The sequence below is a fragment of the Citrus sinensis genome, chromosome 3 (genome assembly GCF_022201045.2).
Source record: "Citrus sinensis cultivar Valencia sweet orange chromosome 3, DVS_A1.0, whole genome shotgun sequence".
NCBI lineage: Eukaryota > Viridiplantae > Streptophyta > Magnoliopsida > Sapindales > Rutaceae > Citrus > Citrus sinensis.
This window is the reverse complement of record NC_068558.1, coordinates 35634923-35653369: the sequence shown is the minus strand read 5'-3', so window position 1 is coordinate 35653369 and position 18447 is coordinate 35634923. Positions and strand designations below refer to the sequence as shown.

The 18447-nt window shown below is 34.6% G+C and overlaps 1 protein-coding gene and 1 long non-coding RNA gene across 3 annotated transcripts; one reads left to right on the top strand and one right to left on the bottom strand.

Moving 5' to 3' along the window:
* Window positions 1-901: 901 nt before the first annotated feature.
* On the bottom strand, window positions 902-16560 carry LOC102619215 (leucine-rich repeat receptor-like serine/threonine/tyrosine-protein kinase SOBIR1). 2 transcript variants are annotated; one of them, XM_052437230.1, is made up of 3 exons: window positions 15832-16560; window positions 2412-2476; window positions 902-2117 (listed from the first exon to the last, which is right to left on the bottom strand). In XM_052437230.1, the coding sequence occupies exons 1-3, from the start codon at window positions 16238-16240 to the stop codon at window positions 1014-1016; spliced, it is 1578 nt and encodes a 525-aa protein (XP_052293190.1). In that variant the 5' UTR covers window positions 16241-16560; the 3' UTR covers window positions 902-1013. The 2 variants fall into 2 exon arrangements, with proteins under 2 accessions (XP_052293190.1, XP_006478634.2); XM_006478571.4 differs by lacking the exons at window positions 902-2117; window positions 2412-2476 and adding an exon at window positions 14265-15483 and having other exon boundaries at window positions 15767-16522.
* On the top strand, window positions 11672-13877 carry LOC127901100 (uncharacterized). Its single transcript, XR_008053178.1, has 3 exons — window positions 11672-12490; window positions 12770-12833; window positions 13636-13877. It is a non-coding gene; the product is annotated as an uncharacterized LOC127901100 (long non-coding RNA).
* Window positions 16561-18447: the final 1887 nt, after the last annotated feature.

Genomic DNA, 18447 nt, shown 5'->3' with positions numbered 1-18447 from the left:
TTAATCACACTAGAGTTTCATTTTTTGGATAAAATATGGCAATAATTCTCCAGTAAATTAAAGGAATTGTTGCTAACCAACTTGCAGTCCGTTAAGCTACAGTGTTGGAAAAAATCTAGCTTTGGAGTATTTCGTATTTATTAGCCATTTTAAGAGAATTAGGTTTGGATGCCTAATAATAGAGTGCATTTGGTTTTCCAAAGTCCATTAAGGCATTAACATAACCTCTCTTGCTCCCCATCTGCTAATAGTTTTTTCCTGGCGATCATTTTACATTTCCTCTTTGTTGGGCTGCTGCACGCCTCCGTAGTGAACTTTGCTCTATTGAGCATGAGAGTGAACCGGACGGCTTAGATGAATCCTCTAGCTGCAACATTCAAAACATAACGTCCCACTCCCTGTGAGACACTCTTCTGCTTTTAAATTTCAAGGCCCACTTTTGATGTCCCTGATCTCCTTTATCTCAACTTAAACACGGTTTCCAACATTCTTGCCTTTCGTGCTTATGCTTTGATTTACTTTTTATAATGTGTGGGTTGAAAGGCCTTAAGTGTTTCCACTGGCCAGACGATATATATATATACATACATACATATATAATATATATATATATATATATTTCATGATTATGAAATTTTGACAGCTCTTTTGAACTGGTTTGTAAATAAAATAAGGAGACACAGTCAGAATTGAAATGTAAAACACAGTTAGTTGCTTTTTAAAGGAACATTATTATTATTTTTTTAATAAAACGCGCTTGCCTGGAACTTTCCCTTTTCTCACAATACGTGTTAGAATATGCTTATGGAAGGGACTACGTACCAATACGAGTTGTTCTTGCTATTTTTCTTATGCAAAACGAAAGGCTTGATGTGTTGCCAGAAACATATGACTGCTAGAATATAGAAAATATGCCGCATTTCAGAATTAGTTTGTACAATGAGCTGAGCCACTCTGAATAGATTATTTGAAGCAAAAACTCAGAGGGGATCATAACTGTCCAATGAGCTGAGCTACTCTGTATAGATTTCTTGTTCGATGAGTTCATCGCAATCATCACTATCAGACTCACCACTATCAAAATCCATTCTCTTGTTCGTTTTCGAAAAATCCACATCCTTAATTAATGCTGTATCTGACAACATGCACCTAACATCCTTACTGTTAGGTCTCTCATCTGGATCTGCCAATGTGCAAAAGCAGGCGAGCTTCAAAACAAGAAGCATTTGCTCCTCATACCCATTGCCGAGTAGCTTTGAATCGATAGCCCTGTTAGGATTTTCAGAGGCCATGACATTTCTCATCCATCTAACCATATCCATCTCCCCGGTATGACTGAAGAAGTCATCGAATGGAAATTTTCCCATCACTAAAACAGCCAGCAACACCCCAAAGCTGTATATATCACACTTTTCAGAAATTGTTAGCGTCTGGTGATACTCGGGCGCTATGTATCTCGGCGTTCCTACCACATACATAGTGTCGATTTGTGTAAGACCATCAGGCATTAGTATTGCAAGATCAAAACCAGAAATCCTGGCTTCCATATCATCGTCTATAAGCACGTTTGCTGGCTTGATATCTCTATGGATTACACGAGCGCTGTGGTGCATATGCAGATACTCAAGCCCGGAAGCTACTGCAAGCGCAATCTTGTGTCTAGATAGCCATTCTAATTCTCTTCTTCCTTTAGAGACATCATACAGAACGGCTTGTAAACTTCCATTCTTCATGAAATCGTAAACAAGTAAATGGCTGTCAGGCCGAACCATATGAGCCAGCAAAGGAAGAATATTCCTGTGCCTAATTTGACTCGCAGTGATAATCTGAGACCTAATTTCCGTCAACTTGCCCTCCCCTAGCTCACTATATGCATCAATCAACTCTGCTGCACTCATTGGAGAATAAATAATAACCTTCTTAACAGCAATCATCTTTCCATTGCTTCCAGGTAGCTCGGCTTTGTAAACGTCTCCGCACCCACCTGATCCTATTTTCTCCAAAGAAGCAAAACAATCTTCTTTTTTCAAAAATGCCAAGTCCTCTTTCTCGATTAGTGGACTAAAGATTGTAAGACCACGATCTCGACTTCCACCTCTTACTGCCGCTAAGATTAGCTTCAAAACAAAAAAAAAACATTTTGAATTAGCATTAGTATTTAGTCTTTTTTTTTTTTTTTTCGTAGCATGCGCGATTCAATATCTATTCTTTATCTTTTTCCCTACCATTTACGTTGGTGAAAAATTTACTAAAGAGATCGAGATATTGATAAGCACAGTGACAAATCAGTATCTATTGTCCTAATTTTTAATTAACTGAGTAAATTGATGCCGATTTATCACTATTTCTATCAGTTTGCTGTAAATATTTTTCTGTTTGAATATCAATATATATAAGGTAGCTTCACTCACCGCCGGGGTCGAGGAAAATCTTTGCCTGACATTTCTAGACTTCCCACCGGAACTTTCTTTCAAACCTAGGAGGTTTATTTGCCATGCAATATCTTGCAATCGAGCATTGACCTCCTTTAAGTTAGACATCGCATTAGCATCTTGCAGCAACATCGTCTGGAAAGCTTCCGTTTGGAACTCATCCAACAAGTAGTCAACATCGCAAGCCAAGTGCTGAAGTTTGCCTAGCCATATCTTCACTGACTCCTCCTTCGTCTGCTTCTGGATGGCATCATCTAGCACCTTATTAATCTTCGTCATCATCTTCTTCCACCCAATCAGATAGGCCTGGATCTGCGCATCTCGAGCAAACTGCCCAAGCCAATCTTTAGTCAACTTTTTTAGTATCGTCTCAATATTTTCCGAATGAAAGTTAGAGACGGTTTCCCTTTTGCTCCCAAAGCGAAAGGAATTTCCGAGAGTGAACTTTGGCATCTTTGTCTCTGTCGATCGATCGGTCTGGTGGCTTCTTCTTCCTTATTTAAATGCAGGGAATTAACAAACAAGTAATTGTGATTGATTAAAATGCACTTGCCTGGGACTCTTTTAAATTTTATAGACTTTCTCAATATGTGGTAGAAAATGCTTATAGAAGGAACTGCCAATATTGAGCTGTTATAGCTATTTTTCTTTTGCAAAATTAAAGGCTTTATATGTTGCCAGAAACAGATGACTGCTGAAATATAGGAAATATGCCACATTAACAAAGAGAAGAAGACTCGACTGACTTAGATGTGGGTGTGTTACGCGAAAAGCGCACGGAAGTCCACACGGGAAAGCGAGGAATAACTCAACACGTGGGACCAACACGGTTATGTCATTTGTCTTTTATCTTTGTTTTTTTTTTTAATAAAACAAATGTTTAGTTGAGCCGATCACTGGTGGAACTGCAGTTTATTGAATTTGAATTGACTTGCTGTAAGCAATTTCTGCCAAGCTGGAGTACTCAAGTTTCGGTGTGGGTTCAACTGTTCAAGCAAAAATCTATTTTGACATTATGTCCACATCGAATAAAAGGCACTCTGGAAATTCTACTATTTAGAATCAGCGGATCTACAGAAATTTTGTTCAAAGGTCCTCAAGCTTTTGGGGGATTAATATTGCATTGCGCTGGTAGCAGGTACATAAAATGAATATACCCCTAAAAGAAAAAAGGGTGGGGCATTTAGACCCACTAAATTATCCATTAAATTTAATTTTTTTAATTATTAAAATATCCCTCGAAATAATTATTATAGATACTAGAATGCGGGCGAAGCTATGGTGCCCCGAGTCTATGGTACCCCTAATTTTTGGTGAATTACTTTAGGTCTCTTATTTGCTGGAAAAAAAAAATTAGAAACTTAAAGATTTTTAACACATAAGTCCAACGTGTTTCTATTATTTACATTTAGAGTATATTTCTATTATTTATATTTGAATACTAAACTATAGTTGATTATTATAAATTTTTTACATTATTATTTAGTCATATTATTATTATTATTAAGTTAAATTGTAACTATATGTTTAAATTATTTATTGTTGATCGAATAGATTTTATGTGCTTCCAAAAAATAGATTAATATATTGATCAATTAATATTTTTTTTTATTATATGTTTAAATTATTTATTATAGATTCATGCTTATCGGAAACGTTGTGACCATATTATGTTTATTGGGAAATAAAATATTGAACAAAATTAGAACATATAATTCAAGAAATTGAACATTTTCATTATTGATTTTTACACAGTAACCCACTAACCCGGAAGAACATATTGTCGATTTTATTTTGTTAAAAATTCTTCACATGCTTTTAGTCTATTCAAGTACAATAAAAAAAAACAAAAAGCAGCCAAGAATCAGCTTCTTGTGGTCACATAAACCGAAGTTTAAAAACCTCTAAGAAACAGATTTTTACAAAAAATCCTTTTTATTTTATTTTTAATGTTGGTGCATAGTTTATTCTTGGCAGAACTGAGAATATATATATATATATATATTATTCCAGTTTTTTGTCAAAATTTTCGGTCTAAATTAGATGGCAATACAAACAAACCTAAAACAAATACGTAGAATAATATTTTTCAAACAAACACAAGGGCAATGATAAAGTAACAAGGCACAGTGACCTGGATGAAGAAGATGGGGAAGCAAATTCATGAGAACCAGATCTTGCTTGTGAAGAAATTGAGACCAGTCAAGAACTTGAGTACTTGACCAACCTGGTATTGCATATGAATGGCCTGTGTGCCTAAAACAGGAGTTATTATTGTAGCCACCGTTGGATTTGGCTCTCCTCCTTTTGTTGTTTAATATGCATGCTTTCCCTGTTCAGATCAGTTCTATATTATTATTTTATCAATATTAATTTTGTGGGCCCTCGCTTTCGTTAACATTTTTCTATGGTAAAATCAAAGTCTTCTTCGTAGGCCTTGTTTATTTTAATATTAAAAAGCGGTAGATTGCTCAATACGTTATGTTGCATGAGTGGTGTATAATTATGCAACATCACCTGCATATACGTTTTGAATAATGCTGGATGTACCGACAATAGCACAAAATTTATTACGAAGACACAATTTTTTTGTCTAGTAGTAATTTTTTTTTTTGGGTTCTTCTAATGGTTGTGTGTTATTCTTTATGGAATAATGCTATTTATACTGAAAACAGCAAAAAAATTTAATACAAAAGACATAAAAAATAATAATTTTTTTTGTCACGAATGAATTTTTTTTATCACGTATTTTTTTTGTTTTAATTGATGATATGTTGTTTTATGTATATATCACTATTACTTTTTGTGTCCACAATATGCTTTATGATTGTCAATATCGTCAGTGAAGTAAATTGTTAAAAAAACTATATGCAAAAAAAAATTATGGTTAAAAAAACTGCCACTCGTATATTTAGAAATCAACCATTGTTATATTCCCGAATACCATCGAATTAAAAGTTTTGAGCTTATTTTTTGTTAAGTAACGAATTAATGGTTAAAATTTATTTTATTTTTATTTTTTAATTTCTCTTATCTAGTAATTATTGATTTAGTGCTCAGCAAAAACTTAGCTCAGTACTGAATCATTATCCTTTGATTCTCGGTATTTTTTTCCATTTTTTTTGTTTTCATTTTTTTCACTCTCTTTCTCATGAAGATATAAAGAAAGAAATTAATCACTCATTTAATATTTTAATTCTTTGAATTTGATCATTCTTCTTCGTTTGAGAGCTTCATTCGCAAGGTATTTACAAAGGTATTTATATTGTTGGTATATAGAATAAAGCAAAAAATGATTACTAATACGGTGGATATAATAAACATACATTACCCACTTGAAACATGAAAATCCAACAAACCATTTTCCGAACCCCATAATTCTGCAATAGAACAAATTGCTTGTATGGTACTGAGTTCAAGGAGAACAACTGCTGCAAAATCAGAGATAGATGCCGAAGGATTGTTGAATTAATCTTGTTTCAAGATGGCCTTACACCTATGCCAATTATGTTCGCCAATAGGCCTTGAGATTTTCAATTTTTATTTGAAGATTGGAAACCGTCGACAGAATATGAAGTTTCTTGGACAAGATCAGAACATCGGAAATCGTTGAGTTCTGAGTTTATTAAGTGAGATGTTTAAATAAGCCCATCACCATCTTCCAAAACCCAGATTAATAAGCCTAGCTCATAGAAGGTTCTATGAGTATTAAAAAAAATATTTAGTGGTAGGTGATATTATTGGTGATAAGTGTGGCAGATGAAATGTATGATTATTAATTTTTTGTAATTTTTTATTTCAATGGTTTATATTTGTTTTTATGTACTATAAATACTTCTTTGTATTATTTGCTTAAGTATGAAGTGAGAGTGAAGAATTAACAGAGAGAAAGAAAAGTAAACCATGAGTGTTGTAGTATCTCTCTTGAAAAATATTAATAAAGTCATTTAAATTTAGTAGATTATAAAATTTCCCAAATAGTTTTATTTTCGTGCAATTTAGTCTTCCATAGTTTTCAACAATTAGTATCAGAGCGTGGTTGGTCGGAGACCACTGTAGCAATGTTGTGGGAATTTCACAATAGTGAAAGACTGTCGTGGAGAAACTACGAGAGTATAGCAAGGACGATCCTCGATGGGGCTTCGTTGAATTATGAGTAGTTCGAAATTATGCAAGTTCATTTGTGAAGATCGAGCTTTGTTGGCATTGTCAAAGTTTTACAAACACGATCGATAACCTTCAAATAGTTGGAAGAGTTAAGGAACTCAATAACAAAAATTACAATACATCAGCAACATTGATAGAGTCCTACTTACAAGGCCAGGACCTCTAGGAGAACGTTTGCGATAACGAAGTAATATCACCAACTGAGGATGCCACTTTGAAAAAGTAGAACATTAAAGCTGAGAAGGCCATATTGATTACCAATAATGTAATTGAAGAAGAGATGTTACAACACAAAAGAAAGGCTAAAACTCAAGACACGTTTGCAACTATTTTTTTAAAGAAGAATAACACGTGGCTACAACTTATGGAGAATGAGTTACTATTAATTTCACAACAAAACATGACAATAGACAAGTAATTCAACATGGTAAAGCCTTTTATACCGTGAAATTTTTGAGTTAGATCCTACTGCTGTAATTTCTGAATCTAGACTGAAAAAAATTATTGTGTATGGTTCGAGACTTGAATTTAAAAGCTTTGTTATACTTGTTCAGGGTTTCCAACTAACCATTGAGGAATTTAAAAATTTGCTTGCGCATCAAAAGAGATTTACAAACAAATGAGTGGGGCATCGATAAAGAATGACTAGAAGTCACTCTTAGCCGATAAGAAGAGACATCGATTCAAATGACATAGTGGTGGAACATCTTCTTTAGATCCTCTACCACCATGTCGTCTAAATAGATGTCTCTTCTTATTAATAAAAAGTACTTCCTCGTCATTCTTTATTGAGATCTCACTCATTTGCTTGTCAATGGCTTCTTAATTGGCAAGCAAATGTTTAAATTCCTTATTGGTTGGCTGGGTTGACTGATAACTCTATGAAATAAGAGTTATCTTGATATTTTTGAGTTTAAATCAAGATTACTTAGAGAGTGAATGATGTGTTTTTAGTTCATTTTAATTATATTTTGCATGATTGTGCAAATAGACTCAACATATGTAAATGTTGAATATATCAAAACTAACCTTTACATTCGACGATATTATTCTTCTTTTAATTTATTCGTTTTTCTTATTAAATCAGCCGACATTTAAAGCTAATGAGGTCAACAAAGGGTACTACGTATCATATATCTAACCTACATGCAATCAATAATAGTTAACTACACGAAATGACTTTCGTCTCTTTGTACTATTCGATTTGTCAAGTTTAACCCGAAAAAAAAAAAAAAGAAATTCTAATCAATACGTAAATAGTTTTAATAGACTTGAATCAATATATAAATAATGCATTCCAATTACAAAATTAATTTTCAAAAGAAGTTCACAATTCATTTAAGAATAATTACAGAACAACTAAATTTAGAGATATTTGATCGATTTTACCGGATACAAATCAAAAAAAAATTCAAAGCTCAATATAACAGAAAATGTAACACAAAATATAACTAAAAACACAAAAGTCAACAAGATATGTTTCTGAAATGATCAAAGTCGAAACGCAAAAATTAAAGAGAAGAATATATAAAACTTACTTTGCTCCGTCTATAGCTTGAAATGACAAATAATATATGACAGCCTCTCCTCCCCGTCAAGTCTTTTTTTTATTTAGAAAAGAAATTCACTTAAAAAATTAAATAAGTCAACGAGTGTTCAGCATTATACATCGTTTGTGGTCATTTCATTGGAAGTTAGAACCTAGAAATCATATCTTTTAAAAAAATGTGTAGTAATGGGTGGGATGGTAACTTACTACATGATAATTCAAAAAAGAAAGTATCCAAATTTAATAACCCAAAGACTGAAATAAATAAAAATTTCACTTCAAATAAAATTATATTTAAAAATAAATAAAAATTAAACACGTTTGAGAAATTTTCTAACAAATTATTTGTATTCATCATCAATTCATTTTTTTATTTTGTTTTCTACGCATCACTTTTATCTAACTAAAATAAATTGCAAAAAATTAGAGGATGACAGGGCTTTGTAAGATGCGATTAGGGTTGTCGGGAGAGGGGAAAAAAATGGAAATTTAAGGCTTAATTGACCGGCACGATATTATACGGTGCCAATTCAACTATTCAGAACCCTAAGGTGGTCTCTATGAAATTTGTGATGTTTGTAGGAAAGACTTTCTAGATCAAGGGTTTAAAACGTAGGTGGGGTATATGATGGGAAAAATAAATAACTATACGGAACTCTTAACGCATCTCTATTTGATTGAGATTTATGCATTTAAGTGGCGTCGCCCCCGCCTTTATATCCAGATCTAAGGGTTTAAACACGTGGGGTACATCATATGAATAACGTTTCCTCTACATAGCAGCGCCACCCTTGCCTTTACGCTTGTTTAGAGAGTGGTAATTGATGAAAATTCACTGGTCAAATCGTTCGTGGTGGGGATGGGGAGGCTCCCTATGGATTGGTTGAAGGGGTGCTAACCAGGGGCGGCTCAATAATTTTTTAGGCCTTAAGAAAATTGTTTTAATTAGGCCTTTCAAAAAATTTGAGGTAAAATTATATATTAATTTTATTATAATTTTATTTATTTAAAATCAATTTCTCTTGCTTGAGATGTAAAATTATTAATCAAAATTTTATATTCTAATTTTTTAATATATCTTTCTCAATAAATAATATAGTTAACCTGTTTAATCTTTCTTATGACATAGTTGATCTGACATATGTTTTTATCAATAGCTTTTTTTGAGATTAAACTAACTTTACTATTCTTCTCTTGTTTTTGAAGTTTTTTGTACCCTAATTCATTTATTTTTTAGTAGACTTTTTTTTTCTAGCGAAACAAGAGTAATTAAGCAAACAATTATACTAGATAATTACAAGAAAACAACCTATAAACACAATAACATTTTTAAAAAGAAACAATAACAACTGAATAGCATAATAACTAATAAAAGAATGGAAAGATAGAATCTACAAATTTGAAAACTTTAACTTTAATGGATTGAGACTTTGAGTAGCAGTGATCAATGGAAAGTAAAACAATTGATTGTTTTTTTCTTAAGTGAAAAGTAGGGTAGAGAAAGTAATTTTTTCACCAAAGCAATGAAGGTTTTATGTATTTTTTTTATTGAAAAAAGATATTAATGATAATAATTTAAAAAATATGTGGCCTTTATAGAGTTTTAAATGAAATATATGGAGGAAATAAATGGTGTTAAAATTGTTAATTATAATATTAAAATGAGACTTTGTAAGGATTTAATAGTTTGTTTATGGAAAATATAATTATAAAATAATAATTAATATAAATCAATAATTAATAACTATAATTTAGAAAAAAAATTAAAGGCCTTCATCTATAGTGGGCCTTGGGCGATTGCCTAAGTTGCCTAGAGGAAGAGTCGTCTAGGGTGCAACCCCTAATCTTTAAGATTTATAAGATACCACGAAATCATGGCCTACAAGGTAGAGATTTGGCTAACAACTATATATATATATATATATTTATTTATATTTTCTACTCATTTATTATATGGTAAATGCATAATTATTATATAATATTATTCTACTATCTAATTGATAAATGATACATCAGTTAACTCAAGTAGATAGTAGGATCCCTAAAATTAAATATTTATTAAATTATTAGTAAAGATTTTGAATTATATTATAAAAAATATAAAAACAATACTATAGTTGAAATCAATACTGTTGATGTTGAAGTATGATCGTGTTGAGCAATAAATAACTAGACGCCAACGTCAACACTTAAAATTTATAATGGTGGGACATATGATCTTGACCATAAACTTCCTACTCACTCAAGCAAACACAGGTGATCACATGTACTTCCCATAAAAATATCTACGTTCACAATAAATGATTAAGAGAAAGTTGGGAATTTTTTCGGCGTTAAATCCTTCAATGATCAAGTAATATGTGTTGGGTTTAATGGATTAATGTGTATGATTAAGTTATTGAGCCTTGATTATAGCTAGTTTAATTGAAAGGCTTTAAAAATGAAAAGAACAAAGAAAGAATGAACTCCTAATGCTATTTTCTCAAAAAGAGTTTTAAGGTAGAGAGAGAAAAGATCACTTACTTGGGTCAAATTCTCGAGGGGCTTGGGAATCAATCTCCCATTCCCCATTTCCAAATTTAGGTGGGCCAACGATTTCAATTCCGATTCCTGCCTCTATTTTGCGAAGAAACATTGTCAATGATTCTAATTTTGAACTTCGATTCCCGAATTCGTGAAGTAGACATTGGCTAAATGTATTTTTGTCTCACTTATGTTGCAGTACTATAATGATCATGATATTAAAATCATAGAGTATGGTGGAGTTTGATGGTTCATTGTGTGGCTTTTTTCCGAGTAAAGCACACTACTGCATTTTTAATGTTGTTGAGGACTTTCAAATATTTAGTATGGGACTACTAGAATTATGAAAAAGAGTTTCAATTGATCTATGATTGTAAATATGCTTAGAGTCTTGATTGTAATATATCAGTGTATAAAAAAAAAAAAAACATTTGGTATGGGACCAACTTTCTTTTTCTATGTATTTGAAAATGACTTTGGCTTTCCATTTTCCTCACTGAACTATAAGCCCATAACATGTTTGATTTGAACAGGGTGCTGCTATATGTTTTTTTTTTTTTTTTGAAGAGAAGGACAAATGTTATTAATCACACTAGAGTTGCATTTTTTGGATAAAATATGGCAATACTTCTCCAGTAAATTAAAGGAACTGTTGCTACCCAACTTGCACTCCATTAAGCTACAGTGTGGGAAAAAATCTAGCTTTCGAGTATGTATTTATTAGCCATTTTAAGATAATTAGGTTTGTATGTCTAGCAATAGAGTGCATTTGGTTTTCCAAGTCCATAAGGCATTAACATAACCTCTCTAGCTCCCCATCTGCTAATAGTTTTTTCCTGGCCATTATTTTGCAATTCCTCTATGTTGGGCCGCTGTCGGGCCTCTGTAGTGGGCTTCGCTGTGTTGAGCATGAGAGTGGGCTGGATGTTTATTGGTTTATATGAATCCTCTAGCTCCCCTTTGAGATACCCTTGCGCTTTTCAATTTCTAGGCGCACTTTTGATGTCTCTGATCTTCTTTCTCATAACTTAAAAAACGCTTTCCTACATCCTAGCGTTTCATACTTGCGCTTTGATTTACTTTTTATAAATGTGCGGGTTGAAAGGCCTCAAGTGTTTCCACTGGCCAGACGACATTTTTCTCATGATTCTGAAATTTTGAAAGCTCTTTTGAACTGGTTTGTAAATAAAAAATGGAGACAGTCAGTGTAACATATGTGAATTTCAAAATGAAAATGAGGCGGTTAAGGCTTTTATAAGTAAAAGAATAAGCTGGAAACAGGGAAAAAACATGCACGTACGTGTGAGAAAGAGTGAAGGGAAGCTGCTAAACCGACCCAACTATAGACCCGAAACCCCGACCCGGAACCCACGACCTTGACCCGACCATATCTCCCATTTCCGGCCACCGTTTCGGCCGAGCTTGGTACCAATCTGAAGCTTAGAAGCCGACCGTCGTTCCCCTGCCATCCTCGCCGCCGAAAAACAACAAGAACGCCGGTGATCGAAGCTTGAACCCGCGACTGTTTCACTTTACTCCGCCGGGATTTTCGCCGGTTTTGGGTGACACCACCGGTTGGATCTTGTTCCCCACGACTCCCTCTTCCATTTCCGACGATCCATAGGCACCGAGAGTCACTGTTTTGCCGCCGGTCGATTGTTGGAATTCACGGCTGCCAAGCTCGATTCCGGCGCCGTTGCCGCGCGTTGAAGCTCACCGCCGGTACCATTGAACTCAGCGTGATTGGAACTTTCAGATTTGAGCTTCCTAGCTAGTGTTGACCAAATTCCGGTGACCGCTGACCGGCAAGGGCATTTTGGTAATTTCACACTATGAGGGCAATTTTGTAATTTCTGAGCCTGTGGATATTTTAGTAATCCCTAGAATTGAGGAATGGGTATAATTACGATTCCGAAGATAATTCGATAATGTACGATTTCAAAGTATGTGTTAATGATTTACGGACTCAAGGGCATTTTAGTAATTTTATAGACACGGGAGTTGTCAATTATGGATAGATATTCGTTTCGAGTTTATTGTATAAATTTTGTCGTAATTTCGATTTACAGAAAATAATTATGTCGTTTCCTTGATTTAGGAGGATCCGCAAGTGAGAACCAGTCCGCGAACATGGACGATAATCGATCGTGAACACCGTCACTGTGAGTGGAATATACAAAACCTATTTTTATAGTTAATTATGATAGTAAAGCATGTTTGCGAAATAAGTATTTTAAATGTTCTAATTTAATGATTTCTCGAAATGTTTGGTTAATGATTTTGCGTATCGATTTTGAATAAAGCATGATAGTATTTTAAAGATAAGAAAAGTGGATTCAAATATGGTATGATTTAAAATCTGGTTAAACGGTATGTGAATATGAGTAGAATGATTGTTTTTAAAATCATTAGATAGTACCCTTCCCTCCAGATACAGTGATACAGATGAAAAACTTTTGGGGCCCGTCTGAACACACATAGAGGCTTTGGCCGTGTGTTTGGGCGCTTTTGCCTTTTGGGGGCATATGCATGCGGTATGATGAGTACAGATATACTGATATGAGATACAGACAGCTGTTGAGATACAAATGATACAGATGAGATACAGGCCTTTGGGGCTCGTCTAAGTACACACAGAGGCTTTGGGTCGTATGCTTAGGCGCTTTTGTCCTTTGGGGACTAGATTATGCATGCACAGATATGATGAGATATGAGATGGTATTTCCCTGTCTATCCGTGTAGCACCGGGGCGTGGCGATACCCAGATAGTACGTCATTGCCTGTCCGTTGAGGTCCGGATATGACGAGATTATTTCACTGGGTACTTGTTTAATGAAATCGTGTTTGGAAATAATATGATTATTTCTTTTAAAGTAAACATTAATTTTCAAAACTACTTTTCACTCACTGATCTCATTGAGTTTTAAACTCATCCCGTTTTTATTATATTTTCCCCCTCACCAGGAGGTTGCAGGTACACCAAACCAACCCAGCGACTGGAAATATATTTTGAGTCTTGGCCACGTGATGGTGTTAGAAGATATAGATGTTTTTGTTAAGACATATTGGTCATCTTGTTCTTTTGGGATTGTATACTTTTGTTATATTATTCTTTTGGGATTAAGAATAAATTGAGATATTAATATTAATTATAATATTATCTTTTGAGATTCTAAAGATATAAAACTCAGCATTTTGGTTGAGGATGTTGAGTACTGGAGTTTGTTTTATATTGAATTGTATTGGGAGTGTTATATTTATATTTGTAGATTGGGAGTGTTATATATATAAAGGAGATTTTGTCGAATTTTCGGTAGAATCTTTACGAATATAATTATTATCAAGTCCGTTTTAATGAGACTAGATAGACTCGTCTGGAGAGATTCGGGGCGGGTCGTTACAGTCAGAATCGAAATGTAAAACACTGTTAGTTTGTTTTTAAAGGAACTTTTTTTTTTTTTAATAAAACGCACTTGCCTGTAACTTTTCCTTTTTCTCACAATGCGTGTTAGAATATGCTTATGGAAGGGACCGCCTACCAGTAGTGAGTTGTTCTTGCTATTTTTCTTATGCAAAATGAAAAGCTTGGTGTGTTGCTAGAAACATATGACTGCTGAAACATAGAAAATATGCCAAATTTCAGAAATGGTTTATACTTCGTACAATGACCTGAACCACTCCGTCTACATTATTTGAAGTAAAAACTCATAGGGGATCATAACTGTGCAACTTAATTGGAGAGCATACATAGTTCATCACAAAGTGACGTCGTTATTTCTTTTGTACATTTTCAAAATATCCACATCCTTAATTAGTACCGTATCACAGTAGCTGAGACAACCTGCACCTAACATACTGACTGTTAGGTCTCTCCTCCGGATCATGCAAAGTGCAAATGTAAGCAATCTTCAAAACATGGAGCATTTTCTTCTCATACCCATTGCCAGGGAGCCTCGGATCGATAGCCCTGCTAGGATTCTTAGAGTTCATGACTTTTCTCAACCATTCAGGAGAACATATTTCCTCTCCATTTTGGTGAAAGACAAATGAAGGTACTCCCCTCACCAAACTAATTAGCAACATCCCAAAGCTGAATATATCACACTTTTCACTAAGTTCTGGCTGCTGGAAATACTCTGGGGCTATGTATGCCATGGTCCCTAATACATACGAAATCAGGACACGTGTATAACCATCAGGGATTGCCATTGCAAGACCAAGATCAGAAATGCAGGCTTCCATATCATCGTTTAGAAGCACGTTTCGTGGCTTGATATCTCCATGGATTATACTAGCGCTGTGGTACATATGCAGATACTCAAGCCCGGAAGCTACTCCAAGCGCAATCCTGTGTCTAGATGGCCAATCTAATTCTCTTCTTCCCCGTGAGACATCATCTAGAATGTCTTGTAAACTTCCATTCTTCATGAATTCGTAAACAAGTAAATGGCAGTCAGGCCGGACCATATGAGCCAGCAAAGGAAGAATATTCCTGTGCCTAATTTGACTCGCAGTGATTATCTCAGATCGAATTTGCCTCAACTTGCTGTCTCGTAGCTTACTATCTTCCTCAATCAACTCTGCTGCACTTATTGGAGCATAAACAATGACCTTCTTAATAGCAATCATCTTTCCATTGCTTCCTGGTAGCTCGGCTTTGTAAACTTCTCCGCACCCACCTGAACCTATTTTCTCCAAAGAAGCAAAACAATCTTCTTTTTTCAAAAAAGCCAAGTCCTCTTTCTCGATTAGTGGACTAAAGATTGTGGGACCACGATCTCGACTTCCACCTCTTACTGCCGCTGAGATTAGCTTCAGAACAAAAGAAAACATGTTGAATTAGCATTAATATTTAGTCTTTATTTTTGTAGCATGCACGGTTCAATATCTCTTCTTTATGTTTTTCCCTACCATTTATATTGGTGAAAAATTACTAAGGAGATCGAGATATTGATAAGAACAGTGACAAATCAGTATCTATTGTCTTAATTTTTAATTAACTGAGAAAATTGATGCCGATTTATCACTATTTCTGCCAGTTTGCGGTAAAACTTTTCGGTTTGAATTTCAATATTTATAAGGTAGCTTCACTCACCGACGGGGTCGTGGGAAATCTTTGCCTGACATTTCTAGACTTCCCTCCGAAACTTTCTTTCAAACCTAGTACGTTTATTTGCCATGCAATATCTTGCAATCGAGCATTGACCTCCTTTACTTTAGACATCGCATCAGCATCTTGCAGCAACATCGTCTGGAAAGCTTCCGTTTGGAACTCATCCAACAAGTAATCAACATCACAAGCCAAGTGCTGAAGTTTGCCTAGCCATATCTTCACTGGCTCCTCCTTCGTCTGCTTCTCGATGGCATCATCTAGCACCTTATTAATCTTCACCATCATCGTCTTCCACCCAATCAGATCGGCCTGGATCTGCGCTTGTCGAGCAAACTGCCCAAGCCAATCTTTAGTCAACTTCTGTAGTATCGTCTCAATAGATTCAGAATGAAAGTTAGAGACGGTTTCTCTTTTGCTGCCAAAACGAAAGGAATTACCAAGAGTGAACTTTGGCATTTTTTTTTTTTTTCCTTCTGTCGATCGATCGGGCTGGTGGCTTCTTCTTCCTTATTTCAATGGAGGGAAATAACAAACAAGTAACTGTGATTGACTAAAATGCACTTGCCTAGAATTCTCTTAAATTTTGCAGACTTTCTCAATATATGTGTTAGAAAATGCTTATAGAAGGAACTACCATTATTGAGCTTCTATTGCTATTTTGCTTATGCAAAATGAAAGGCTCGATGTGTGTCCAGAAACACGACTGCTGAAATATAGAAAATATCCCACATTAACGAAGACAAAAAGATTCGACTGACTTGGTCGTGGGTATGTTACGCAGCCATGCGCACGAAAGTCCACAAGGGAAAGAGAGGAATGACTCATCATGTGGGACCAACACGGTTTGGTCGCTTGTCATTTGTCTTTTACTTTTCCTCTGTCGATCGGCCTGGTGGTTTCTTCTTCGTTCTTTAAACGAAGGCTAACAAACAGGTGATTGAGCCTCCACTTCTCTTCACATCCCACGCGCTTACCCTTTTGATCTTTTTCGCCAAACAACAACCGTTGGATGCCGGATTAAAAGCAAGGTATTAAACGGCTAGAATTAAGAGTTAGGATTTTAGTAAATTTATGGTGATCAGTACTTACTTAATCATTTGATTTTACGCGCTTAGATTATAAGTGTTTTTATCTGTATCAGTACTCCCAGTACGTGGTTTAAATAATCGTCACATGCTGCTTGTTCATTAATATTTCCACGTTTAATAGCCGATAATTATCTGAACAACTAAACAAACACAAACAACTGAACAAGGCAGCCACAACCCGCAAGTCTGCAACCAGCCACCACAAGACGCGCTCTGTTGCTGCCAACTGCTGAAATCATGATCTGTTGCTGCCAAGTGAAGTCGCGACCAGCTGTGAGCTGTGAGCCGTCCGCATCTCCGCGATCTGCTGTTGTCAACTCCCAAGTGAAGCCGCAATCTGCTGCCAAGTGAAATCCCGTCCGTCCAGCCGTGAGCCGTGGCCACCGATCTGCTGCTTGAAGGCCGAATCCTCTCCACCCGAACCTGATTTTGAAGCTTTCCGGTTTCCACCTTCCACTTTCAAGTTTCAAGCTTCAACTTTTTTCAAGTTTCCCAAGTCCTACCCGTTTTAAATCCAACTCGATACAACCCGAACATAACCCGAATTATTGATCCGACCCGAATTATGTTTTGATCGGGTCAATAATTCGAGCTATGTTCGGATTGATTCTTGTCTAACCCGAAACCCGATCGGGTTGATCTGAACTCGACCCGAACTCGATTTTGCCCAACCCTAACCCTCACTGTCCAATTCCTCTATTCAAATTTTTATCAATAACCAATTTTAAAAAAAAATCTATACACCTAAAAAAATTATAAATAAATTATAATTTTATTTAAACTTTAAACTTGTATATTTAACAATTCTCCACATGTCAATCATTTAAACTTGTAACTAATTTTCTATGTTATTTATTAAACTTTAAACTTGTATATTTAACAATTCTCCACATGTCAATCATTTAAACTAGTATATTTATAACCAATTTTCTATGTTATTTATTATGGCATTAATAACCAATTTTATTCTTAAAATTATAATTTATTCACAATTTTTTTTAAGTGTGTAGATGTCTTTTTTGAAAATTGATTATTGATAAAAATTTAAATAGAAGAATGAGGCAATGAGGGTATATTTATAATTTTATTAACAATATATAGACAAATTGGATAATCTAATAATTTTTTTTATATGCTAGAAAAGTATAATGGTAAAATTATAATAAATTGGGGTGTAAATATCTTTTTTGAAACGTTAGGAGAATTTTTATCCCTTTGCCTAAACGTTGGGGGTGTGTTTATCATTTTTTCCTTTATTTAATCGTCACATGTTGCTTTCTCATTAATATTTTCAAGTTTAATAGTCGATATATTCGGATTTTTTGTATAAATTACAAAGGATAGGTGATATGTCCCAACCATCTCAACTTAATAAGAATTGCCTACACGAGATTCTTTCAGATAAGTGAGGCCATGCGCCTGAAAATCCATTGGGGAAAGAGAAGAATAAAGTCATCATCTGGGATCAACACGGTTTTGTCTTTTTCGTTTTTTTTTTTCCTAAAAGGTTATTTTTCTATTTCTTCACTGTTTTATTTTTATAAAACAAATAATTAGCCAACTGTGAACTCATCG